Source organism: Thunnus albacares, chromosome 14, assembly GCF_914725855.1.
Source record: "Thunnus albacares chromosome 14, fThuAlb1.1, whole genome shotgun sequence".
NCBI classification, from domain to species: Eukaryota; Metazoa; Chordata; class Actinopteri; order Scombriformes; family Scombridae; genus Thunnus; species Thunnus albacares.
This window is the reverse complement of record NC_058119.1, coordinates 27,214,708-27,242,057: the sequence shown is the minus strand read 5'-3', so window position 1 is coordinate 27,242,057 and position 27,350 is coordinate 27,214,708. Positions and strand designations below refer to the sequence as shown.

Sequence of the window (27,350 nt, the reverse complement as noted above, 5' to 3'; positions counted from 1 at the left end):
CAGAAATGTTCATTTTGAGCCGATGCTGATATTTCATTTTAAAGCCTTTATCAGCCGATACAGATGACGTGCCGTTATTATCGTGCATCCCTAGTCCTGTCCAAAAACTCTTCTGTGTACCATCATCCTTTTCCAACCCTCACTTCAATTTGAACTAAATTCTAACCTTAACACTAAAACCACCAAGTGTAAACCCCCCAAACAGTCCTTTGAAGAAATGAGAACCAGACAAAATGTCCTCACTCCCACGGTCTTGAACACTTATACTTGTTCTGACAAAGATAAGAGAACAAGAACCCACACAAAACACATGTCTTTGTCTCATCCTCCTACCTTTCAACTGGTGTTTGTGCAGAATATCAGTCAGATTCCCAATGGAGAGCAGTAGTGCAGCTGTCTGCTGTGCACTCCATTCAGATGTAAGGTTTTCACCACACTCTAACACCATCTGTTGGTTAATATCAGAAAAAACACTTCTTTTTTTTCCTCTGATAATGAAAGCAAATTGAAATCGATAGAAATAAAAAATATTTTAAGAAATGGAATCACAATGTGAGCTGCATTTATGTGGGCTACATGTTATAGTAGCGTTTTTGGTAGGACATACTGTATATACATATATACATGTATATTAATAGTATACCTGGAGATCAGCTGATAGGCTCTCCAAGAGCTGAGCTTGTGAGCTGCAATTCTGGTGTAAAGTTTCATCTGAAGCTGCAAAGGAGGACAATACTGCAAGCAAACAGACACATGCATATATAATATCCAACTTTTTTCTTATACACAGTATATAGCTATACACTGTATGTTCTCTTACTCATGATCTACATTTCAGAAAAAAAAATATACATAACAGTGAGATTACCTGCTAGTGAGCAAAGCCAAATCAGTGTTCCCCTTAATGCCATGGCCACTGAATTTAAATGTTTCTGACCCAGATCTGAAGGCAGAAAGCTGTGACAGGTGAATTTATTGACTCAGCTCGTGGGGGCAAAGTTTACAGAATTGGCCAATATTGTGGTCTGCAGCCAAGATTGGAGTCACTGGATCATCAGCATTTCACAAACTTCCATTTCAAACCTTTGACTTCCAGTCTATGAATATGAACTCTGGCCCCACAGAGGTGGATTAAGTTTTCCATTTTATATATTTGTCTGTGCTGATCTTTGCAACTGACATATAAATTACCATTTCCAGAAGTTGTTTTTATTCAGATTTCTCATAACAAAACATAATTTTTCCATCTTTGTATGTCCCTGCTTTGTGCTGATGGGGGAGCTGGTAGTACACGCCAACCGCTTTGTACTTTTCTTCACAGAGGATGCCGCTACTACTTCTTAGTTCTGAGCCCGTTATGAAGCCAGATGTGAGTATGAAATTCACACACACACACACACACACACACACACACACATACACATAATAATTCACTGTGGATGTTATTCACGGTGGTGGAAAGTAACTAAGCACATTTACTCAAATACTGTACTTAAATACAATTTTGTGGTACTTATACTTCACTTGAGTATTTCCATGTGATGCTACTTTATACTTCCACTCCACTACATTTTAGAGGGAAATATTGTACTTTCTACTCCACTACATTTATTTGACAGCTTTAGTTACTTTTCAGATGAAGATTTGACACAATGGATAATATAACAAGCTTTTAAACACATTTTTAACACATTGTTAAACTAGTGGTTTCCAACCTTTTTGGCTGTTGACATCTTACATAAAACAGTGTGTAGTCGGGGTCACATTTCAGATGTCTATGAGTTGTTAACAGCTCCACCAAATAGTGATTTTTCCCTCTAAACTTCTCACATGCTTTCATTTCAATACATGTTTCAATCCAGTATTAATAATCTAATGATGTCATATATAATAATATATCAGTCAGAGGGACCAAACCACTACTTTTACATTTTGCTGCTAATACTTGTGTACTTTTTCTTATAAGTAGGATTTTTCATGCAGGACTTTTATTTTTTATATTTTTTTACAATGCTGTATTGAGTTCTTAAGTAAAGGATCTAAATACTTCTTCCACCACTCGTTATTCATTATAGATGTCTGACGATCTGGGAGCAAATGAATTATTGAAGCTCTTATGAAGAGTTATTGAACTCATTAACACAGATAATTGTCTTTTTATGTTTGATATGAGGAACAAGGATTAGCCCTTGAAACGGACCTCGAGTCATTATCTTCTTACCGACATGTTCCCACATGCATCTTTACCCCTTTTTCTTCTTTTTTTTAAGGAATGTGTGTTTTCTCTAATTCTTCTGTTGTGATCAAAGAAATAAGAGAAAGTAACGTTTTCTTTAATGTGGTGATGATATGTCATCCACAAATTCATACAGCATCAAAAATGTACAGTTGGCTGCATTAATTTAATAATGTAGGCTATTTTTTGACAGTTGTTTTTCACTTGTTAGGAAAAAGACTTCATCAGTTAATGTTGTAGCTTTTTCTAACTATTATCAATATATAAATAGTAACATGTAACCATTAGCTTATGTTATAGGCTAAGTGATTACAAAGCAGACATAGCTAACGTTAGCTTACTGAGTAACTGAGTTACAGATGAAAGTGGCTTTTAGTTACCTTTATGTAGAGGTGGTTAGCTTACTATTTTGTTTAAGTTGAGACACTAACTCCAATATGAGTTTGGACACGCTCTTTCAACAAATCCTTTTAAGTGAACAACAGTTAACTGAGCAAACACAAAAATTCAAAGAAGGTGAGGATGCTTGCTTAATGACACTGAACTAAGTAAGTAGGTTGAGCTGTAAGCTAACGCTACAAGACTAGCTACACTGCTAGCTACACTGCTAGCTAGCTAGGTTAGCAGAAAATGGTTAACTCACAGCTTCTGAACTCCCTGAAGTCATACTGACATAACAAATGCCGATTTATGATGGGTTGTTGTGTGTATTAGTGGCTTATATGCCTGTGGTTATATGTTGTGTCTATTACAGTTAAAGTAGCCATCATCAGATGCAATGAGAAGATCAAGGCCGCCACAGACAAGTATGAGAAGACCAGCGAGGAACTGGATGTGAAGGTGAGGTTAAATTCCTTAACTTATCCAATTATCATGTCACAGTTTGTGTTTTCAACTGTATTATGTTAATTATAAATAGATTTTGTGGTGTGAGAAGTATCCATAATACAAAACACCATGTTTTTTAACACACAATAATTAGCCTATTTGGACAAGCTGCTTTTGAGTGCTGTTACAATGTTAATGGGTGTGTGATACAAAATGCTGCCCTGAAGTAGGTTTTAATAGAATTTAAAGTATTTTAAAAGTTTTTAGTGGACCTCAGTGGATGTAATCGGTTTCAACAGGTTTTGCCAAGTATTATTTGACTTGTTGTAATAGCAAGTTTGTAGGTTTTCATCTATTTCGGTAGATTTCATTGTAAGCTGGTGTGCACAAGTGACGTGGCTGTTGGCTGTTTGATGGTAGATTAATTATAGAGCAATCTAATGTTTGCACAGCCTGGTACTCATTTGCATTAGTGCTGGGCAATATATAGATATTAGCCTATATCAATAGGCCTATATATGTGATATTAGACTAGATATCGTCCTGGTTTTAAAGGCTGCATTAAAATAAAATGATGTAATTTTCTGAACTTGCCAGACTGTTCTAGCTATTCTATTATTTGCTTTTACCCACTTAATCATTAGCTATATCCACATCACAGGTGATTATTTATCAAACAGTATTGTCACAATATTGATACTGAGGTATTCAGTTAAAAATATGGTGATATTTGATTTTGTCCTTATCGCCCAGCCCTCATTTTCATGGTGGCATACCATTCAGTTTGACTTTGAACTCTAGATAAGTGCTCATGTTGGATTGTTGCGCAAGGGACAGTGACGTGATGTTTGAAGTATTGGTTAATTAATGGTGAAATATGTCATTTGACTGTTCATTCAATGGAGGACATTAACAAAATGGGACAATTTATCAATGTCTTTTTATATATTGTAACTGCATAAAGGTAACTCCTTTGAAAAATATAATGGAAAAAACTAAAATAATAAAAACAGGGAAACAACAACAGTGATAATAGCTTTACCTTGAAGCAGCATACAATATGAGTGGCATTGACACATGAGGTGAAGAAGTGCATATTGGCATATTGATGAGCTGATTTGCTTTATGATTTAAAACACTTAATCTCTCCCATTGGTTTGATCAACAGCGCAAAGGATCGATCGCGAGTGCCACTGTAAAATCAATGGCTAATTTCCACCGGATAACATTAGTGAAACCTTTTAGCATGTGTGAGATATGATGTCGAAGGCGGGCTCGTTGACATTTCAGAAATATTGCCAACATCTTCCTGTGCTTGTAAAAGTGCACATCAGATCAAAAGAGCAAATTACTAGGGCCAAATTAGAACAGTTGCTTAACACAACACTGTGTCTGTCTCAGTATTATCTGCCTGAAAACAAACGACAGAGAAACCTTTTTTGACCTTTTAGAATGAAACTGTGTACATTTTACATATATGCAGGCTGTGTACAGCACAGGGGATTTATAGCCTATATGCTGTAATGTCTTACCATTTATAAAGGCTGTCTTAAGATAATTACAGTGCTTACAAAACTGGGAAGCTGATTGTGTCCGTTGAAAATGAACCGCACTCCTCCACTACCATGTGAGAAACAATAAACTCACTTGCTCCTTGACAGCTCAAGTAACAGACTTGAAAATTGTACCTTAAGTCATGCCTGAGGCAACTTTGAAGAGCTTTCTCCATGAATTTGCCTTCTTATATACTGTAATTTGGCTGTAATTATACACTGTAATTTCCTTTCTTTTGTGGTGTGCGGTATAATCACACAGGATGAAGAGGCAATAGGAAGTAAATAAGAAAAGTTTGAAAGTGAATGATATATATATAGATGTGTTGAAAAAGAAATCCAAACAAACAGGTTTTTAATAGTAGTTAGAGAGTTTTATGTAATTTATCTTTATTTATTATGTGCAGTAGCCTACATATAATGATTGCTCGCCATCCAAGAACTTTCATCCCATCTCATTCCTCCTCCTCTGGGAACAGTATCATATCTCTCACATGTAACGTGTCAGTAATGTATCTCCTTCTTTGTACATCTGTCTGTCAGATCGTGTATCTTAAAACTTACCGCTCATTTATTTGTGCTCCAGGCTCAGCGGTTGTCCGCAATGAAGCTACAGTGTGATCTGATGAAGAGATGTGAAGACCGGATGTCGACGCAAATTGAGGAGCTGCTCTGTCAGAAGAGCCAACTCGAGGAACAGCTAGTCGGTTGAACCCTGAATCAGTATTTACATCACATATCATACTGGTTATGTGTAATAGGGAGACCTGGTCAGCTTTTATAGTCTAAACTTCGTAGACTGTATTAGGGGTGTGCCCGAATACAAATACGTTATTTGGCAAAGCACAAATAGTGTTTTTTTTTTTTTACGAATATTTGTTTCCTACAAATATTTTTAAAATTATTTGTTTTTGGGAAGAAAAAAACAAAACAACCCTAACCCTAATCACTTTAATTTTCATCTTCAATTTTCTAATATTATATATTATAAGCGTAATAAAAACAAAAACAGGATTTTTAAGCCTATTTCCACTTTTATTCGAATACAAATACAAATAATTTTTGCTGCCTCAACAAATACAGATACAAATACAAATACTTGGCCCTCTGCACATCCCTAGACTGAATACTGTACATGTTGACACAGGTTAAAATTGTATGTCAGAACAGCAGCTTTTTTTACTCCAATTGTGCAGTTTTTATTGCATTATAGAGATTTCCAGATGCATTTTTTTAATGTCTATCAAAAACAAACTGTATGTCATGTCATAGTCAATAAATCTGTTAATTTTTTTTTTAATCTGAAGATCAGTTATTCTAGAAAATGTCAAAAACAAGTGCCCATCTGAATTTCCCAGGTTGAAATCTCTTAAATGCCTTTGCTGACCAACAGTCCAAAGCCAACTTAAATTAGGTTTAAAATGACATAAAAAAACAGAGAAAAACAGCATTTTCTTGCCTTTGAAACCAATTAATAGCAAAAATGAATAGGCACATAACAAAAAAGCTAATTTTAATCTCAAGGGATTCACTCATTGATCATATTATAAGCCCCCACAACCCCAACATGCTCCCCTTCCTCTCTGCAAAATAAAGAACAGTGAGCACTATAGCGAGGTAGGAAAGGACACAAACCCACCGAAATCTGAAACATTGCACAAATCTTTGTTATTACTGTAACTCATTGCCTTAGAGATAAAGATTAGGTTAAAACTGTATTATTGATATGATTAACAGTAGTAGTAATAGCAGTAGTTGTAGCATTAGAGGCTGTTGTGTTAGTATTATTGTTGGGAGTATTCCCCATCGGTCTGTCTATTCATATCAGGCCAAGATAAAGAAGGAGTCTGAAGAAGAACAGGAAAACTTCCTTCAGGAGATCTCACGGTTCAACAGTGACTTCAGTCTCCGAGGAAACAGAGAGACAGTGTTCGAGAGCCCAACACACACTGAGATCCTGAACCTGGAGAGGGAGGTGGAGTCATTATACAAAGGTCATAAAAGACTATTTATTGTCCTGTTGTCACAGTAGACAGATGTTATATAATGCAGATGTGGCTGCTCATTTTTAAAATTATTGGTTATTTCTTCGGTGTATTATATAGCATTACGTAGATGAAGTAAATGGTAATATGTAGAACGGTTTTTATGATGGTCCCAGACATGCTGACACAGAGATGAAATAGTGAGTTTGATTTCAGAAAGCGTCTGGTTCTGATTTACAGAATGTGGATATAGACTGAATGTAAAACTGAGATGAAGATCAATACTGACATTCATTACAGGTTTTGGAAAGAAAACATTTTATCATATTGGAAAAATACTAAAATAAAAAATATTCAAAATCTAAAATCATGTTTAAATAGTGTCCATCTGGACTCTTTAATAAGCTAAAATAAATCATAAAAATATGCACAAAGTCTGGCATGAACTTAAAGAAAAAGATTTGGGGTTGAAGACTTGTTGAAGACTTATAAATAAACTAACTGACTAATATCAGTTTCCCAGACACTTAAATGTAGCTGTGTATTAAACTCAGTAGAGATTGTCTTGATTTACTTTGTGTCCTTGCAAACTTGAGGTGTAAAGTTCCTCCTTTGATTGATGAGATTAAAATTCTGTGCAGCTCAGGCTCCTCCACTGCACTAACGAGACATCACCACTAATGTGTGTGTGTGTGGTAAAATAATTAACAATGAAAGTATCAAAATATATCAATATATATATTGATATATATAAAAAAAATATCAAAAAGTTAAAGTTTTTAGACATACTGGATGTCTCGCCAAAGAAAAGTTTAGATTTTTGAGTAAAATGCAGTTTGAAGACTATCTGAAGGCAAACTTAGGAAAAGAACAAGACATTAGAAAGTGTATTTGTAACCAACATATATTATGTGGTGAGTATTTGTACAGAAATGACATTATCAACGGTTTATAGAAGAGCAGTTTATTGTATTTTGATGTAATTTTAATGTTTTTTTCATCACTTTGCGATCAACGACTTCACTTCGATCCTCTATATGTCCTGTACATATGGCAGAATTGACAATATAGTTGATTTTGACTTATATTTGGGCTCAAGGGAAATGTAGTCTCTGATTGTTTGTACAGATAAAGTGTATTCAAAAATGCCCACATTGCACCTTTGAAAAAATGTGCCAGTATAAATGTGTTATATAGTTCAGGCCAACAGGTGATTATTACACCATGATTCTTGATGCCTAACTTGTTCTTGTCCTCCTCAATAATCAGAGATGGAGCTCATGAGACAGAAGAACAGTCACATGAGCTCCATGCAGGAGGAGAAGAGAGCACTGCAGCTCCAATTACAAGACCTACAAAACACCTGGAAAGGTAAAAAGTTGACTTTATGTCTGATAAATGCAGATCTGAAGGAACACATGCAAAACTGCCACTCTTTTCACACCACAACTCACTGTTGACTGAGGATTTTTTGGGATGGTTGCACTGTAAATTCCTCCAACAGGCCCGTGTTTGTCATTTTTGGATTTCTTTTGCTGTAATACTAGTTTTATAAGCCGCCTTTGTGATGCAGATTTTGTTGTTCCAAATCCATTTACACTGCCTGCAGCGAGCCATCAGTTTTCCAACGTCTTCTGTTTGAAGGCAATCAGAGCTGTTCATGCATCTCTGAAATAAAAACCAGTCTTCTAAAAACCTACCTGAAGCCAAGCAAGCTTAATGTTGAAAATTCAACCAAGCTGCCAAGGAGGTTGTATCTTGATCCCAGATGTTGAACATAAAGTATGTATGATCATTTCTGGCTTCATGACTACTATAGGTTAGAAGACAGCTCACTGATAATGTGAAAAATGTTTTTAATTAGTGTTAAAAGGGCTTTATTCAGCGAGGAGATGTTCAGTACAAACACACACTTAGGCCACGTTAGCACATTTAAAAAGTGCAAGAAACTACACTGGTGTACAGGGAGTGTTTAAAAGATGATATACTATCCAGGAAGTCCCATTTGAGTTATAAATCCATGAGTTTAAAGGCTTATCAGAGTCCAAATCACTGCACAGTGAGTTTATAATACTATGAGACTGTATTTTACAATTCTATAAAGTTATCACAACAATCATTTTATCGTCTGTCTTGAGGACTGCGAGGAAAACGAGAGATTACACTGAACACAAGTTACAAAATACTCTACTAGGAATGTGTACTTGTACCTATTTGATTGACCAATGGATGATTGGAAAAAAGTTGAGCCAGGTTCATCTTCTTTGTCAGCCGACCCTACAATTTTTTGCCCTCTCTGTCAGGACCAACACTGTACCAACGTAGTGGTCTCATTGAAATGAATAGGGAGTTTTTTAATGCAGTCATAATGTTGGTCTGATTGCAGCTCTGTACAGTAAGCGCCTTGTTCAAGAACATCTCTACGGTGAAGATTTTACTGTACTCCATCCTATTTCTGTTTTTTTTTTCTATCCCAGCATATGTCTGAACAATACACCTACAGTGTGTGTCTGTCTTGTTTCGGGGGGGAAATCATTTTGTGTTTGATTTATTACTCTTGACTACAGACTTGGACGGGCAGCTGAGTGAAGCCGAAGCAATGACAGAATCTCTGAGAGCAGAGAGCCTGTTTGTCAGTCAGAAACCTCTCAATGACAGCACCTGTCTACGGTGAGTGATTATCAACCGCCTGGATGCTGAGGAGGATTTATATATTTGGACACACAGACACAGTATACTCTGATTTACTCCTAATTACATTATGTCACAAATATAATCCTAATAAAACACAAAAGAATTAACAGTAAATGCTGCGGGGGAAATAAAAGCAAACAAAACACAAAGGAGCTGTAAGCTATTTAGCAGCTCACAAATTTTTTTTTATTTCTCTAAGGCTTTTTTTTTTTTTTTCAAGCTTTCTGATATTATAAATATTCCTTGCTGAGTAGCTGTGATGTTTAATTAGTTGAGTGTTTTGTGTTTTGTGAAGGCTGCCAGAGGGACGGTTTACAAAAGTACAACCGCTCTCCTCTCCTCACCACAGGCCTCGTGCATAAACCACACGTACGCACAGAAACCATGCATGCATACGCCGTTTCCTGCACATAAACTGGTATTTACAAAAATGTGCACACCTCACGCATTCTTAAAACCAGCTGACACATGTGATTTGAGAGTGATATGACAATCAAAGGTGCATTTATTAAAGTAACACTGATTAGTTACTTTTGTGTAATTAATTTTATGTATGTACGCTGTTAATATACTTTTATTTCATCCTTACTTGTGTCAAGCCTTGTATAGTCAGTTTAGATACGAGTGCTACAAACTAATCATTGATTACATTTCTGAGATATCACTGCCAACGACGGTTTACAGGTCCGTATGATTAATTAATAACATGGACGGTGTAAAGAGCCGCACAGCCGCACGTGATGACGACTGTTCCTACTGTTGGAAGACCTCACAATCGGTGAAACTGCACGTCTTCTTTCCCATTCATTTCATCGCACGTGCGCCCAGTTCCTCAATGACTGAGATTTATAGAACAGAAGCACGCATACGCACAGTTGTATAAATCTGACGAAAGGAATATTTACATATTTCATATGCAAATAGTCATGAATCTACACAGAGTTTTATGCACGTGGCTCCAGGACTCAGGAGTAGCACTGATAGTCGGTCTCTCTTGTGATGCACTCAGGAAAAGTACAGAAGAAAGAATCACACCGTTGACATCACAATACAATGCAGCGTTCTGCAAGCTCCTGTTTGACAGAATGTGTTATTTACTAGAAGTAGAACTGAATCATACTGTGAGAAGTGCTGAATAAACCGATAGGCTCGGCTCTCTCGTCTGTGTTTCTCTCTCTGTGTATTCTGCTGGCTGGAGTCCAGATCTAGAAGTGTAAATAACAGAGCATTAAGACCATTTTGCTTAATTAAGGCTTTGATCTGCAGTGTATTTCATTCAGTCAACAAGTGGGGGAGAAAAAAGAAAAGGAGGCTAATGTGATTGATGCAGGGAGGTTTGTAAGGCAAAATGAATGAGGGGTGGAGAGTTAAAGATTTACACTGGATGTTTATCAGGAGACTTACCAACAAATAAATACAGTTTGATTTTAGGAGAATTATCTATTATGTTTTAACTGGAAAAAAAATCAAATTTCTGTATCAGGTATCTGTTCCCTTGATAAAAATAAGCATACAGAGAAAGTCCTTCTACCAGGGGTCAGCGATCTTCAGTGTACAAAAAGCCCATTTCCCACCAAATAAAACCCACCTGGAGCCACAAAATCTGTTTGATCCCATAAATGATGATTACACCACTTATAGTTACATTACACTTATGAGTGAATATCTAATTAGGGGTACATATTTCGCATAAACAAAAACATACAATACAATTTTCTCAATAAAACAATCAGTGGTTTAAGTTAAAATATTCATTCATTCAGCATTAACAACTTTTTTTGATATTTTAGGGGAAAACATATTTTTGCGAGTTAGTTTGTCAACTATGTTTTGGACAACCTGTACGCCATTACAGATATAATAGTGATATGCTCAGCACTGTCATTAAGGTCAGGAGTATTTTTAATCATAAATCTGCCTTACAGGTCGTTAAGATAGTTTTAAGATATGTTATACAAAACTCCAACCTGCCTGGATGTACGATGTACCTCAAAGGATATCAGACGCAGCATTTTAAAAAATCAGGTGTAACACAAACAGGTGAACCATTCTCGTCAACAATAAAAGCAAGTAAATCTGTCCATGAAGCATTAAAAGTTCTATTTTCATCAGAAATCTTTCTTTTTTTGGATTTTTCCATCGTTAGCTTACCGGGGGTAGACCGCTCAAAAAATGAACTTGCCTGTTGCCCGGCAACGGCCCGGCAGGTGACGTATATTTTGATCGACAAAATATTAAAACACGTTTTATTTTTTATATTACAAGATCACCTAACTCTCCAAAATATCAACTATTACATTAAAATAAAATAAATTAAAATGAAATAGCCATTATTTATTGATATTTTGTTTCAAAGCCTTATACCATTAACTAAGTTTATATATTATATATGTAATATCTTTCAGAGTATGATTATACGTACAGTACATGATTTCTATTAAACATGTATTTTCCATCATAATGTTACTAATAACAGCAGCATGATGTTGCCATGTAGAACACTGTATCTGCCCTAAATCAGTACACTAATGCAGAACATCGATAATACATCAACTGCACAAACAAGTCTTTGTAACTCACTTATCTTAGAGCTCTAGTGACGTCTTGGAAAGACGTTTGAGGCACAAAAAAAGAGAGAACACACAATAGTTAACACTACTGAGTTTCAGCTCACAGGAAACTTTTAAAGGGGACATAACATACTTTTTGTGATTTTCTGTCATTTTTACAATCTTTATGATGTTAGATATTTATGTTAAATATGGTCACAGTTCCAAAACTTGAGGTGAACGTATTTAAAAATGCTCCCTGAAAGTCAAAAGTCAGGGCTTCAGTCTACTCTGTTTGCAAAGTCACTTCTACTTCCTCTTTATGATGACATCAGATTGTTCGCACATGCCCACAAATGCTTTTGCAATATATTTGTCGCTGCAGTTTTTGGATGGGTTGTTTTTGTTGTCCACTCAGATATTTTGTGTCAGATTCAGGTTTGAACATGTATGAATGTATTTGAGAAGGTTCCATTTCAAGTAAAGGACTCCTACTACTATTGTTTTTTTACATAGCTCCCAAGCTGGCCAGTTAGAACAAGGGATGTCAACTGTTAACCGTTACTCGGTTAACCACCGAGAATATTTTTGACCAGTTACGCGTGTCAGTCTATAGGTTCATTTGCATACAAGGGTTGAACTTGTTACTTCACGTTGTTCATGTGCCAATTTTGGTACCTCACAGGACTGAGAGTGAGCGCAGCCCTCAAATAAGTTTTAAAAACACATCTCACACAGAGCCTCCGACACTGACACTGATCCATTTTACCAGCCTGCACGGTGTCTAGCAGCTAGTTAGCATGGCTAGCATTGTTAGCATAGCCGTGCTGTGCTGTGTGTAGCCCATAGACTGTGTAGCTGCGATGTCTCTGGTTTAACAGCATCATGCTGGGCAGGTGACAGGTGTGTTCATGGTGTTTGTGTGCTCTGAAAGACTTCATGGCTAAAACCACACAGCTGACGGACTGTTAGCCTAGCATGCTAATCCTACAGTCTATCTATAATAACAACATAGCTGTTTCTTTGTTATTAGGCCATCACCCAGCTGCCAATCAGTGTGGTAGAGGGCGAGGGATTGAAAGAGCTCCTTAGGTACCTCAAGCCTCAAGAGCTACTGTGACTAAATACAATGAAAACACTTTGAAGTGAAGAAGGATGAGCTAAAAGTCAAGCTAACCGGGGCAGACCGGGGCTCTGACCACCAACCGCTGGTTGGCTCTCACAAGCAAAAGCTACATCACAACTTTCCTTTTAAAATTAACCGGTTAGTAACCAGTTAATGGGTGTCGGTCTATTGAAAGCAAAACTAACTGAAACTGACATCTCTAATCAGAACAGAGTAGGCTCATCAGTAGACGGGCCTTTAACAGACAAGAGGTAAAACATATTCCTTATCTCTTTAGATTTAAGCACCTAAACATAGAACAATGAACACAAATAGAGAACAACAGAAAGAACTTGTAGATACATCACCGACATTGTGTCTGCTCATCACAGTAAAATATGAATTAGTTGGAGAATATGAATTATATGTTGCCTCTATTGAAACATGACTGGTATGTGAGTACTGGTCCACCTTGTTTCTCCACAAAGAGACTTCCTTTATTTAATTAAAGACTGGAGATCAATAGTGTTCCAGGAAGGAAGGGTCATTGTTATTGCTGATGCCACCACTTTGGATAATGTCTACTCTACTGTAATTATGAATGTGAAGTGTATAACAAATGCCCGAATCTACATCCAGACTTCAGTTTTTTAATCCAGTTTTTATCAGTATTTAATTAAAAGTGCTCTCTTTAAGCCTTTTACTATGATGATTTACAAAATAGGTACATGCCATAGTACTCACCTTCACTTTTAGCAGTATGTTTTGCTCATCCTTATTTATTTATTTTCTATCTCATGCTCCCTCTTTATGTTCTTCTCGTGCCTTTTTCCACATCCCCCCCTCCCCTCTCCCAGCCTGGCCTTAAATCATGCATGCTACTAGCATGTCCTGTTCATCCATCAGCCTCATTAAACATACTAGGTCCTTCGTTACCCCCCCTCCCTTACCCCCCCGGGCTTATTAGCTTCAGGAAGTGCTGAGGATGTGGCTTTCGAAGAGAGAGCGCCCCTCTCACTCATTCTTATGATCATTCATTCTGAATTGAAACCATCAATCCTGTCTTCAACCACTGCAGCGTCTCTTTAAAACGCATATTTAACTCTCCTCTTATTGATTGTTGGAAATTGAATGCATGTCAATTTGAATGAGTGCTACAGTCATTTAAAAAGTGTTCAGTGTGCAAAACAGGGCGGCTGCCGGTGAGGATTGTTCACTGTCACAATGGGATGATACCTTTAATAAAGTAGTCAGTAAATGATGATCTAGTAGTTGTGTGTATTATTTGATGTGGAGGATTTTCTTCATTGACATATTACTGCTACATTACTTGTGAAGGCTCTCTTAAAGATGCCATTACTTTGCAGAAATCTAATATAAAGCCGCAGAACCCGACGATTTCCAAAATGTCAAACCCGAGTGTCTCGCTGCAAGAGACGTCATTCTGCTGATTGAAAAATCTGATTTGTAAGTTCCATCGAACAGTGTAAAGTTTAAGACACTGCTGTGAAAATGCAATTTCACCTCCGTTGTTTTATTGTTTCATTAACTTCCAATAAAAGAAAGTTAGAGGAAGCTTCTCATAGATTCACGTGTAATGTTGTATAAAACCTTCAAACATCTGCTAGAACACTTAAATCACAGCTAGTGGATCAGGTAGCTTCAATAACAAAAAAGTCAAATGCTTTTTCCAGAAACACACTGAACTTAGCAATTCAATTTTATTTTATTATAATGTCAAATATTTCCTTTGCCACCATAAGAGCAGACAGAAGTTGATTGTTGTAGTCCACAACAAAAGAACAGAAGTCTCTTTTGTGCTGTTGCCATAAAGTTCATATGTCTGTTCAACTCTTAAGTGTATTTTGTCCCATCCTCTCTTTCATGGCAATATCTGACGTATATTCACGCTATCATCAGTCAAATTAAATGCCCTTGTTTTGTACTTAAAACACATGATCAACATTATTACATATTCTGAAGGAGTGATTGTGACATGAGTACTGCTTGGATATTAAGACTGTTAATAGAGATAATAACCTTTCTCTTCCATCTCTGCCTTAATGTTTCTGTGAAGTATAATAATGATGCTCTTAAAGTACCATTGCCATGTTCTGTCTGCAGTATCTGTGCATTTCCTAGAGACTGAGAACGTGATCACTTGTTATTAGTCTTTGGACACATTTCTAAACAAGCTAACATGAGGAAACTCTTCATAATGAAGATATATGTCAATCAGGGCAACAGTGTGGCTCCTTAATGTGTTTTTAATCTTTTTTGGACAACAACAGAGGTCTACAGCACAGAAGAATAAGATATATCAGGCTTTAGATACACACAATACTTATAAGTAGATAAGTTCATTGTTAGTTTTGGTCTTCATGTGAGATTTGTTGATAAGAAAAATAGAAAATTGCCAGACATGTCCTTTAAACTCCGGGTACAAACTAAGAAGTGTCCCTTAAAATGTTTAAAAGACAGTTGCAATAATCATAGTGTTTTGGTTGTATCTGTCCCTCCTCATCTTGATTTTTCCCGGCAGTCACATACCTCAAAGCTACCAGTCGACCTTTGAGATTTGCTTCAGTCGGATGATTTCAGACTGAGACAAATTTCTAAACTTGATTTATTGCTGTCAGTCCATTCTGTGCTCAGTAATTTGTCCCTTGGGGCTTCCTGTGTACCTTCGCCCCTGCATGGCAGGGACAGAATTACCAAATACAGAATCAATGAAGTCCATATTACTGTAGTGTTGACTGTAGCTTGTTAGAGCAGGACTACACTTAACTCAGCCCATCAGTCTATTGAACTGTTGTTGATTATCCCTGTGTATGCTGATACCCATCCCTCTGTGGCTGTGTCATTTTTCAATGGTGTCTCATAACAAATTTTGTTTGTTATTTTTGGAAACATTTTGTATTATGGTTGTACATGATATTTTTTTATTTTTCTCATTATCAACAAATCCCATGAAAAGACCAAAACCAACAATGAATTGATCCCACTAACAAGCATTGTCTGTGTATTCAAAGAATGAATAAATCTGATAATAATGACTAACACTTCTAAAAGCAACAGTGCCCAAGTGTTGTAGGAAATGAGTCTTTTTTTTTTCTTTTTTAAATCAAATATACAGTATATTTATGAGTCATTTTTAAATAATCTTTGTTTTCAGTGGGAACCATTGGCCTCGTGTTGAGTGCTACATACAGGATACTGAGAGATGGACTAACACACTGTTGGTTTTGGTGTTTTAATTGGAGTTGTTGAGGCTAAAAAAAATATAGAACACCAGCCTTGTTAGCAGGGTTACTCCTCAATCTGTCCAGTTACTTCTGTCGTACAGTAGATGCCTCAGTAGCTAGGGTTAGGGTTAGGGTTAGGGTTATCATAACTGACCTACCACAAATCATTCCAGATATTAACTGTCAAACAACCCATGTTAACAGCTGGTATGTTGTAGAAATTGGGTTACTGTGAAAACTATAAATATTTTAGTTGAACTATTACCCTAATCCCGGATATTCCCATTATGAACATTGTTTTCAGGAATTTCTGTAGCGTGTATACCTGCAACATATCCCATAAGTAATCCGGCTTTTGGCGAAATCTGTTTATTAGGACCATGTAAAAGCTTTCGCCCAACTATTAATTAATTAGGTTATATTTCTGTTCTGTGTCTTATGTTCTCTGTCATTAGTGTTAAACGTTGTCAGCTATTTTTTATGTAGTCTTAGTCATGTGTCAAATATCGTTGTTCATTTTTTATCATATTTAGTTTACATCACCCTGTTTTAGTTGACTAAAAATCTGGGCATTGTAGTCTTATCTTAGTCAAAGAAACTTTAACTATTTTAGTTTTATTCAATGAAAACTGTTGACATTTTAGTCATTTTTAGCTGTCAGATTACAGTGAACATTTCAGTCAGTCTAGTCCAGCCAGAACCAATCATTTTTTGTCATTTTAGTCACTACCAAGATGTTACCTACCTCAGTTTCTTTGTTGTGAGCCTTAATGTGTCCTTTCAGGTTTGTAGTATTCTTAACTGCTATTTTATAGCCACATTGCTTCCCTTCTGAGAAAGCAATGCATTTGTTTGTTTGTTTTTTTCTCAGCCTCATTGTAACAAAAATGGGCCCAAATATCAGCTTGTTTCTTTCCTCCACGCCCTGTTGTTGTCATTGTTAACGTTCATGGTGTAGTCCTGATACGGCACATTCAGCACAGGATACGAAACTGCTGCACATGCCATCCGGTGAAAAGGATGTTTGGATTGTAATTTAGGGAAAAAAAAACAGTCTTTAATATTCCGTGTCCTCTTTTTTGTCAATGAAAATAGTCTAGTCTTTTCTCATCAACAATATTGCATGTTGGTATAGTCACAGTCATCTCGTCTTAGTTATGGAAAAAAGTTAACCTTGTCTGTCACTATCAGCATGAATATCAAATGTGAAAAAAAAAGGTTTTCACTTTAGCTCATTTAGTTTTGTGTATTTTCTAAGCGATAAAACACAAAAGCAAGGTAACACCAAATAAAGTGATACAAACACAATAAAAGAAGAAACAAACTCTATTTTCACGGGTAAGAAACAACATAAACAAGTTCAAACTGAATATATAGAGCTGAAAATTGCTGAAGCTTCTCTTTACAAATTGTCCTTTCATAAGTTTTTTTTTCCGCCCTCCGCTCTGTCGGTAGCTGACACAGGTTTCATTTGTTTACCAGGCTGAAGGAGGAGCTGGAGATGCATAAAGAAGGAAAGCAGGAGCTTCTGCGAGAGGCACTCAGCTCAGAATTACAGCTCTTGCAGTCAGTAAGTTAGATATAACACACTCATTCATATAAAAGAAGCCAGCACAGATAAACACTATATTTATGAGTTACTGTGAGATGTAGCACATCTTCTTTGTCATTTTCAAAATTGTATTTGAGGGTAAGGAAGTTCATGTCTCTATTCATCCTCATTCTTAGTTTGTTCTTTGTCGACTTGAATTCATTTTTGTCTTTTCTGTATTTTTATTTGTAGAAGCTGGACGGCAGCCAGGGTAGTGAGCAGCATTCAGGTTCTGCACAATGATGACACAGGAAGGTGACATTGGTTCACTGTCAGTCTCTTTTGTTCAAAAATAAACATGTTAATGAATAGACAGGAGGGAACATACGTACAGACAGACGCTCTAAACTACATGTGTTGTACAATGATATTCATCCACGTATGTTATTCATCCCTGGATCTTTGTTCAGATTGTTTGGTCTTTATTATTTACTTTTAACATTTTCATGAAAAGAGCAGATTCCTTTCTGTGTGTGACCTTGCCTTTAGTAAAATGCTCAGTTTAGTTAACTTGTTATTGGAGGGAAGCTGAAAGTTATTTATTTCTAAACTAAACTTCTTTTTTTTTTAAACTTTGTTCGTTTTTTCTCAAGACTAAAAACATTGTAGGTATAGGTCCTCCTATAATATGTAATATATGTTTTAATGTGAAATATATCTATTTTTTAACATTTAATTCACCTGCACATAACAACTAAACACTCACATACATAGCGGACAAAACAACATGTAATGCTTGTAATTCTCTGTCTGTCTCAGTGTGACATTAATCCAGTTACTGCTGGTATGAGCAGTAAAGACTTCCAAATACATGATTACATACTGCCCTCTAGTGTACAAAGACTGGAACTGCTATAATAGAGGCTGTTGAATCAAAACAGAGATCGATTTTAGCATGTGTGAATTAGTATTCTATGATTGTTGAAAGCAAATAAACATTTTATTTCTGATGTGGTTTAAGTCAGTCACTGATACTGAGTTTTGTACTTTTAATAAAACTTACAGTGAAAACAGACTGTTCACCATCACATATGTTATATTTTAGATTCATATTTTGATTATCTGTAAAGTACTGTCTGTATATACTGTATATACATATGCATATACTTTGTGTAAATTATTCAATGTACACTTACTTCTAAAATCCATGGACAATCATGCACCTGACTACCTTAGCAATATTAACCTGACTTGCACTAATGTACAGTGTACTGTAGCATATTAACATCATTGAACAGTATCTACCCGGTAAATAGTATATTATAGTCATGGTTATATCCATATCTAGTTTCCATTCCATTAATGGCTGTTGTAACACTAATTTCTATTTGGAATTCATAAAAAATGTAAAAAGTACCTATTATATAGTATCTATCTATCTACCTATCTAATTATACAGTAACATAAATCCGAATAAAAGCACACATGTACACACAACTTTTACTGTTGAAGTGGCAAATCTGGTTTTAGGTTTTCCACCAGATTTTGGAACCTGGCTTCAGGGATTTGCTCCCATTCAGCCACAAGAGCATTAGTGAGGTCCATAACAGATGTTGGGTGATCAGGTCTGGCTCACAGTTGGCGTGCCAGTTCATCCCAAAGGTGTTGGATGGGGTTGAGGTCAGGAATCTGTGCAGGCTGGTCAAGTTCTTCCACACCAAACTGGGAAACCATCTCTCAATGGACGTGGCTTCACTGTATGCTGTAGCACTAAGATTCCTCTAAATTTGAAGTAAGGGGCACATCCCAAATCATGAGAAACAGCCCCTGACCAAAAGTACAAAAAAAGTATATGGATAGGTGTGTTGTTGATGATTCATATGCTAACAAGAGTTCAGCACAGACTCTGGTGAAATGTGAGAATCAGTTACCAGCAAGGAACATTAAGGAAAAGAAACCCTTTTTTATTCAGCTCCTGTAGCCTGTCTGCTGCCTCCCAAAGGGAGATGTGTGACATTACCACTGTTAAACCTTCAGTCAGCAGACAGTTGTTTCTATAATTGATGATTAGACGGTCTGTTAGCCCACACCAGAGGGTCACTCTGCGGGTCATTGTCTCTCTGATTAGAGTGATTCCTAATAGAATGATGTGGAATATCAATGGCCACCCTAATGAAATCCTCCAATCCCATTTTGACTTTTTGACCTTGACCTCAGTGAGCCACGTCTGGATGTGTTTGCAAAAAAAAAAAAAAAAAAAACGTAGAGCAGACAGAACAGCAGACAAAGCAGTCCATTTGTCTGAGTGGTTAATCCCATTTGTAATTGCTGCTCTCATCCAGACCTCATATTCCAGCACGTGAAATATTGAATGACTTTGCAAAATATCGAGTGAGGCCTACAGCGAGAAGTCAGATGGAGGAGACGTGAGGATAAAAGTCAGATTTGTCAGCCTGAATGAAGCCATTTAGCTGCATAGATACATCTATTTCAGCGTAAGGCATTCCTGTTAGAGTAGGGGAGAACAAGGTAAAATGAGCCACCCCCTTTATCTAGGTAACCACACACAAAAGTAATCATGTGACCACAAATTAAGAAAGTATAGTTCACGTTACTCAATCCATCTTGGACTCAAGCACATGGAGACAGTGGTCAGCAAAACAGAGCAAAAAAAAAAGTGAATGTTACTAAAGTTATCAGTCTTGTATCTTAATTAAAACAGATACATTTTGGACATTATTACATGTTAATTTAAGTCAGTGTAAGCTACAAAACAAGGTCTTAAACTTAGCATAACTGTGGATCTGAGTCACTGTGTGAAACAGTTTTGTGGGGTAAAATGTGTCAGTGATGTTGGGGCAAGTTGAGTCAATGGCTCAATTTACCCCCAAAAATGATTTTCTGATATTCTAGAGACACTGTTCATATTAATGTTTGATCACAACAAGTGTTACAGTGTTGATGAATAAATATCTAATAGTTGAGTAATGTTAAGTTTAAGCCACACACAAACATGCTGCACATACAGATGGGGGACAAGTTAAAGGAAAAGTGAAAGTTACTGAAAATGTTTAGCTAACATGTTGAACAACAGGACACAAACATATCATTTTACTTAAAAGTATGAGTTTTTGCCTTTGTTAAATTGATGGCATTAATAAAGTTCAAAATTATCTCAGAATTGTTTGTTTTTGTGTCATTTTTATATCAGTATTTAATGGTAGTTGTGCCATAGTACTAACTTTTTTTGATGGGTCATTGTCCTAAAACCATAATAATTAGATAACTTGTTTTAATTTCCATGTGTACACAACAACCTGAGGTATATATATTAACTTTTATTTGAAACAAATACGCTTTTATTTTGCAGTAAGATCATCAAATGTGAAAAAGTGGCTCATGTTCTCTCCTGCTGCTGCTGCCGATATACTATAGCTGCTGCAGTGATAAGTTGTTGTTTGTGTTTGCCTTTTTTGGGGTTTACCAATTTCCCACCAAAGACAGGACCATAGAGAATTCCCTAGAGTGGTGAAACAGCTGCTCTTGATTGTAGTTTTATTTGGAGAAGTAACACCCAATTTACTTAATGACTTACTGTATATATCAGCTGAAGTGCACTCATGTAACTTGGTAATTGTGTTCTATTAAACATTTGTCTGACTCACTGTGGGTATAAGCCTGCCATTGACCGACTCTTTCAGTCGTAATTCTCTTCCCCTTCCGCTATCTGCATGTTAGCATTTTCAAAAACCCCATCACAACATGAAACAACAACCTCTGAGCTACGGTAGCAACCTACAAGCTGAATATGGCAAGTTTTGATGAAGACTTGGATCGATGTACTGATCCATTCCACTTCACACAAGCTTCTGTGATATCAGTTTAATAACGTTCTGCGAGAGCTACATACAGCTATTAAATCATCTGTGGTTTTAACAAGTCCAGTGAGCTAAAAGCTACAGGCAGGCTTCACCTCTAGAGCATCGATGATCAAGTTATGAATGTCTTTTTTATCAGTAAAAGTCATATCACATAGTCAATACACATCACCGTCCCGTCGCTGCATCCTGGGTTTAGCGGCGCCCAAGACAATTGTGATTGGAATACAAACAAGCAAGAGTTGTTTTTTTATTCCTCTATAGCAGAATGATAATGGGTTCAGCCAGACCTTTCTCCAGCAGTGGCACAAAGCGTGGTGGTCTGGCTATGCAAGACTAATTTAATGTTAATATCTTTTCATTTAAATGTTTTTTGAACAATTTAGAGCTGCGGTTTTTCTATAGGAAACATTTGTTATTGATTAACTCAACATTATGGCCTTTCCTCTGGCACCACCCTCAGGCCAAATGTTATACAAATGTAGTTAACCTGTTAACTTAGGTTCGCCTCAACCACACCTCTAATCACCTGCCAAGCCTACTTATGCCGGGTCAACCCATCCTACTCTGTTTGTCTCAGATTTCTCGACCCACCCTCCCTTTCCCTTCCCCTCATCCTTCCATCTTCCGACCTCATCCCTGCCCTCATCCCTTCATCCCTTCCTTCCTATTCTCTCCCATGTCTCATTCTAGGCACTTCAATACATTCTCCTAGACCAGCCTAACAGATGATATCTCCCTCTACCTCACCCACATCCATTCATCTATTCTCAACATTCAATAACTCCTGTATGTATTCCATTAAACCTTTAAACGACATAATTGTTGTGGCGTGGTTCTTGTTAGTGAATATGTTATATAGGAAAGTTTTCTCATTTTTTCCTTCACTCAACAACAGTTTTTGTTTTCTGGTGTATGAACATCCCACCGAGCTACTAGCATGGCTACAGCAGGCAGTAAAAAGTGAGACTACAATGGTTATATTACTGGGAAACATTCATAAAAGGCACTGCCTACTTTACCTTACATGACGGGCAGAAAAATGGAAAACTGCAGGCATCGACACTTAGTGTGCACAAATTCCAACAAAGGAAACCACTCAGGTTGCACCAGAGGAAGGGAACAACTTTTAATATTGAAACTTAACTTGAGTACAGTTTTCAAATACTTGCAAAGCTTCATTTCTCAGCGTAACTTAGAGGGACTTCCACAACATTCATGACATGGGCCATGCAGCTTTCTACATCATGGTCATCCACATACAAGACAGGCAAACTGCTGCTCTCCCTGGATGCCTTGACTCTTCAGCTCAGTGGTTAAATCTCCCATGATGCTGTCCTGCAGTTGCTTGCTTTTCTTCGTTGTTAGGCAGTCCTGGTCTTTTGGAAAATATGCCGTCTTCGCTCCTGAAACTTGAATAGACGCTTCTAGAAAAGGTGAGACCAGAAAAGTTGAGTTCAACAACTTAACATCCTACATAAAGTTCCGCTGTATAAATATATAATGTGAGTTGTCTTGTACAGACATAAAAAAGTAATAAAATATAACAGCACTGAAGAAAGCAAAAGCACGTTTGAAGAAGGCTGGATCGTTGTAAATTAGTTCCTGCTTTGTCGGGCAGCAAATTGTGGAACACAACTCTTAAGATAGATAATAAAATACAGCCTTACCGTTACAAACAGCCAACTTGTTTCCTCCGACGTACTGAGTACTCCATTTATATCCTGTCTGCTCACTGCATTCATCATAGAAACGACTGCGCCTGAGAAAACCAAAATCATAACCCTGTGAAAGAAGACACATATGTTACTTTTTTCCCCCCTTTTTATGTAGAACTATCCTTAAAATGTCCTTGTAGTTATTACCACATGTTTTTATTGATGTATACAAAACAGAGCTGCAGCGATTAATCGATGAGTCGATTGACAGAAAATTAATCTGCAAGTAATTTGCTAATCGATTAATCGTTTTAGTCATTTTTTTTAAGCAGAAATGCCAAACATTTACTGGTTCCAGCTTCTGAAATGTGAAAATTTTCTGCTTTTGTCTGTTTTATATCATTTTACATTGGACATCTTTGGATTTTTGACTGTTGGTCAGACAACAGAAGTTTGAAGACATCATCATGGACTGTGGGGAATTATAACTTTCACATCGTTATAGACAAAACGATCCATCAAGAGAATCATCAATGAAAATAATCGTTAGTTGCAGCCCTAGTATAGAACTGTATGTACCACTTACATGGTTGCACAGAGGTTTGCAGTAGCGTTTGTTGGCGACCGTGACACATGCCAACCCTCCGTTCTCCGGCACTTCGGCTTCAGGGCATTGCTTCGGTTCAGCACCTTGGCATTCTGTACATCAAAGATTATTTAATAAACAAGGATCATAAAACATTTCACCGTTTCGACTCATCGTCTGCTGCCCTTTGATGTATCCTTCATGCCTAAAGCCTGCCCTCTGTTGAAAGACCAGATTAGTCCGCATTAAATTTGACAACATCTGGAAACTGCCCTCACAGGGAACGTTTTCTTTATTCTGCAAAATTTCAGGCTTACATGAAAAGCCGCTTTGGCAATTACAACTTTCCATCTGTAGAAAATTAGACCACGACGTTTTGTCTTAATTAGGCGGAGTTCACTTCATCCAGTGTTAGACTTAAAGTGCCTTGACAAATGCAATCAATTTGAGACACCCTGCTGCTCTCCATGAGGACTGTCTGAAAATGATTGCAGTGTACTTTAGTCTTAATTATTATGTACTTAGACTTATTTCCATCATCAGTATAAAATAAAAGTTGAATATGTGATTAGTATCAGCTGTGATATCTCCACTTCTATTCACATAATCATGTACGGTTCAGAAACAAACATTCAGACTGCAGATATCTTAGCAGTGATCAAATCAGACCCATATTTATTGGAACTATATTTTTTATGTCCTGATGGAAGTTTTGGCAGATATCTGAGCAGGTTTCCTGGTTAATATTACACATTATTGTCCTCCTGGAAATTTGGCTTGTATGACTCAACACACCTGCAAAAATCTCTAAGAGTTACAACAAATGGATGACATAAACCATGAATACATAAATATAGTCTGTTACAGGATAGGCTCATAATTTTGTCAGTGGCCCTTATGAACAGTGAAAGAGGTCACAGTGTGTCCGCACATTCCCGCATCATTTTGTGCAATAATGTATTTAAAAGTCAATCTGAAGCTTATATGAGGCTTCATCAGTCTGAGTTAGTCATGTCAAGTGGATATCTGACACATTTACAGTCTTTTTAGCATCTAATTCCCTCTTTGTGTTTCCTCAGACAGTGTTTCACTGTTGAGCTGCGGTGGAAGTATAGTAACAAAAAGAGGAACTTTGGCACTAAAAAGACTGTAACTTTGAAAGATATCTACTTGATTTGACTCATTTGGATGCTGAAGCTTCATATTAACTTCAGATAAACTTTAAGATACATTGTTGCACAGAAGGAGGACTGTGGATTTTGTCCCCCATCACATTGTAAGTGCATAATGAAGGGATCTTCTAATGGTCAGTATGAACAGGAGGAATGATTATGGCAGAAAGACAGACTTGAAAAACTGTGAACTCGTCCTTTAAGCTTGAGTAAAATATTTCAGTGATCTGTCCTGTCAAAAAAACTCTTCTGTGTACCATCATCCTTCTCCAACCATCACTTCAATTTGAACTAAATTCTAACCCTAACACTAAAACCAAGAAGAAACCCCCTCACATTCACGATCTAAAACTTGTTCTGACAAAGATAAGAGAACACATGTGTCTTTGTCTCATCCTCCTACCTCTCAACTGGTGTTTGTGCACAGTATCGGTCAGATTCCTCATGGAGAACAGTAGTGCTGCTGTCCTCTGTGCACTCCAGTCAGATGGTGGGATTCCACCACACTCTGTCACCACCTGTTGGTTAATATCAGAAAAGCACTTGTTTTTTTGTTTTTTTGTTTTTTTTTTCCTCTGACAGTGAAAGCAAATTGAAAATGATAGAAATGAAAAATATCAAAAAACTGGTTTGATGACTCAAAAAAAAACAAACAAACAAAAAAATAATAATAATGTGAGCTGCATTTATGTAGACTACATGTTATAGTAGCCTTTTTGGTAGGACATACTGTATATACATATATACATGTATATTAATAGTATACCTGGAGATCAGCTGATAGGTTCCCCCAGAGCTGAGCTTGTGAGCTGCAATTCTGGTGTAAAGTTTCATCTGAAGCTGCAGAGGAGGACAATACTGCAAGCAAACAGACACATGCATATATAATATACAACTTTTATACACTGTATGTTCTCTTACTCATGATCTACATTTCAGAAAAAAATATATACATAACAGTGAGATTACCTGCTAGTGAGCAAAGCCAAATCAGTGTTCCCCTTAATGCCATGGCCACTGAATTTAAATGTTTCTGACCCAGATCTGAAGGCAGAAAGCTGTGACAGGTGAATTTATTGACTCAGCTCGTGGGGGCAAAGTTTACAGAATTGGCCAATATTGTGGTCTGCAGCCAAGATTGGAGTCACTGGATCATCAGCATTTCACAAACTTCCATTTCAAAACTTCAGTCTATGATGTAATATGAACTTTGGCTCTGCAGAGGTGGGTATACTTAGGTTTTATGTATTACAATTACATTTTAAATTTGTTTGTGCTGATCTTTGCAACTGACATATAAATTACCATTTCCAGAAGTTGTTTTTATTCAGATTTTTCATAATAAAACACATTTTTTCCATTTTTGTATGTCCCTGCTTTGTGCTGATGGGGGAGCTGGTAGTACACGCCAAACGCTTTGTACTTTTCTTCACAGAGGATGCCGCTACTACTTCTTAGTTGTGAGTCCATTATGAAGCCAAATGTCAGTATGAAATGCACACACACACACACACACACACACACACACAACAGCCCATCAGATACACTGGGTGACTCAGTGTCAGTCTGTAAGTTGTGCCACGAAGAATGACTGTGTAAATAATTCACTGTGGATGTTATTCATTATAGATGTCTGACGATCTGGGAGCAAATGAATTATTGAAGCTTTTAGGAAGAGTGATTGAGCTCATTAACATGAAGAATTGCCTTTTTATGTTTGATTTGACGAACAAAGATTAGCCTTCGAAATGGACCTCAAGAGCTGTCATTATCTTCTTACTGACATGTTATCTGTCACGTGCATGAATTATTTTTCCATTTTTCTTCTTTTTTATGTATTAAAACAGTGTGTGTTTTCTCTAATTCTTCTGTTGTGATCAAAGAAATAAGAGAAACTTACATTTTCTTTAAAAAAAATGTACAGTTTGCTGGATGATTGCACAAACTAGTGGTTCATGCAGGGTTATTTTGCAGAAGCCAAAAAATTTGGAAAACCCATCAGCTAGTAATACAATGTATAACCAATGTACAGAAACATACTGCTTCCAGTAAACCTCTGACCCTAAATGGATGAGTCATGTTTGCCTTCCCACTGCCAGTCTGTCCTGTCATGTTACCTCTTGTAAATGTCTACTACATTTTCAGTCAAAACCCTCTTGTGAACTGTACCCAGAAGTAGCGTCTGTATCATAGCAAGACTCCTCATGGACACCCCCTTGTTCCCAACCGCATGCTGGTGCACACTAGTGATGTGCAGAGATCCCAGTATTTGTATCTGTATTTGTTGAGGCAGCAAAATTATTTGTATCTGTATTTGTGTTCGAATAAAA

The 27,350-nt window shown here is 36.9% G+C and overlaps 2 protein-coding genes across 4 annotated transcripts; one reads left to right on the top strand and one right to left on the bottom strand.

Annotated features, from left to right (window-relative positions):
- Positions 1-2,331: 2,331 nt before the first annotated feature.
- ccdc172 (coiled-coil domain containing 172) lies at positions 2,332-18,801 on the top strand. Of its 3 annotated transcripts, XM_044373679.1 has the most exons (8): positions 2,337-2,752; positions 2,991-3,076; positions 5,204-5,320; positions 6,446-6,611; positions 7,872-7,973; positions 9,170-9,272; positions 17,678-17,765; positions 17,979-18,801. In XM_044373679.1, exons 1-8 carry the CDS (start codon positions 2,674-2,676, stop codon positions 18,027-18,029), a joined length of 792 nt encoding a protein of 263 aa, XP_044229614.1. In that variant the 5' UTR covers positions 2,337-2,673; the 3' UTR covers positions 18,030-18,801. The 3 variants fall into 3 exon arrangements, with proteins under 3 accessions (XP_044229615.1, XP_044229616.1, XP_044229614.1); XM_044373680.1 differs by lacking the exons at positions 17,678-17,765; positions 17,979-18,801 and adding an exon at positions 10,306-10,450 and having other exon boundaries at positions 2,332-2,752; XM_044373681.1 differs by lacking the exons at positions 17,678-17,765; positions 17,979-18,801 and adding an exon at positions 17,651-17,673 and having other exon boundaries at positions 2,335-2,752.
- Positions 18,802-22,712: 3,911 nt separating this feature from the next.
- On the bottom strand, positions 22,713-26,185 carry si:ch1073-126c3.2 (uncharacterized protein LOC555816 homolog). Its single transcript, XM_044373364.1, has 6 exons — positions 25,990-26,185; positions 25,787-25,878; positions 25,424-25,538; positions 23,849-23,961; positions 23,275-23,389; positions 22,713-23,031 (listed from the first exon to the last, which is right to left on the bottom strand). The coding sequence occupies exons 1-6, from the start codon at positions 26,030-26,032 to the stop codon at positions 22,856-22,858; spliced, it is 654 nt and encodes a 217-aa protein (XP_044229299.1). The 5' UTR covers positions 26,033-26,185; the 3' UTR covers positions 22,713-22,855.
- Between the last annotated feature and the right edge of the window lie 1,165 nt (positions 26,186-27,350).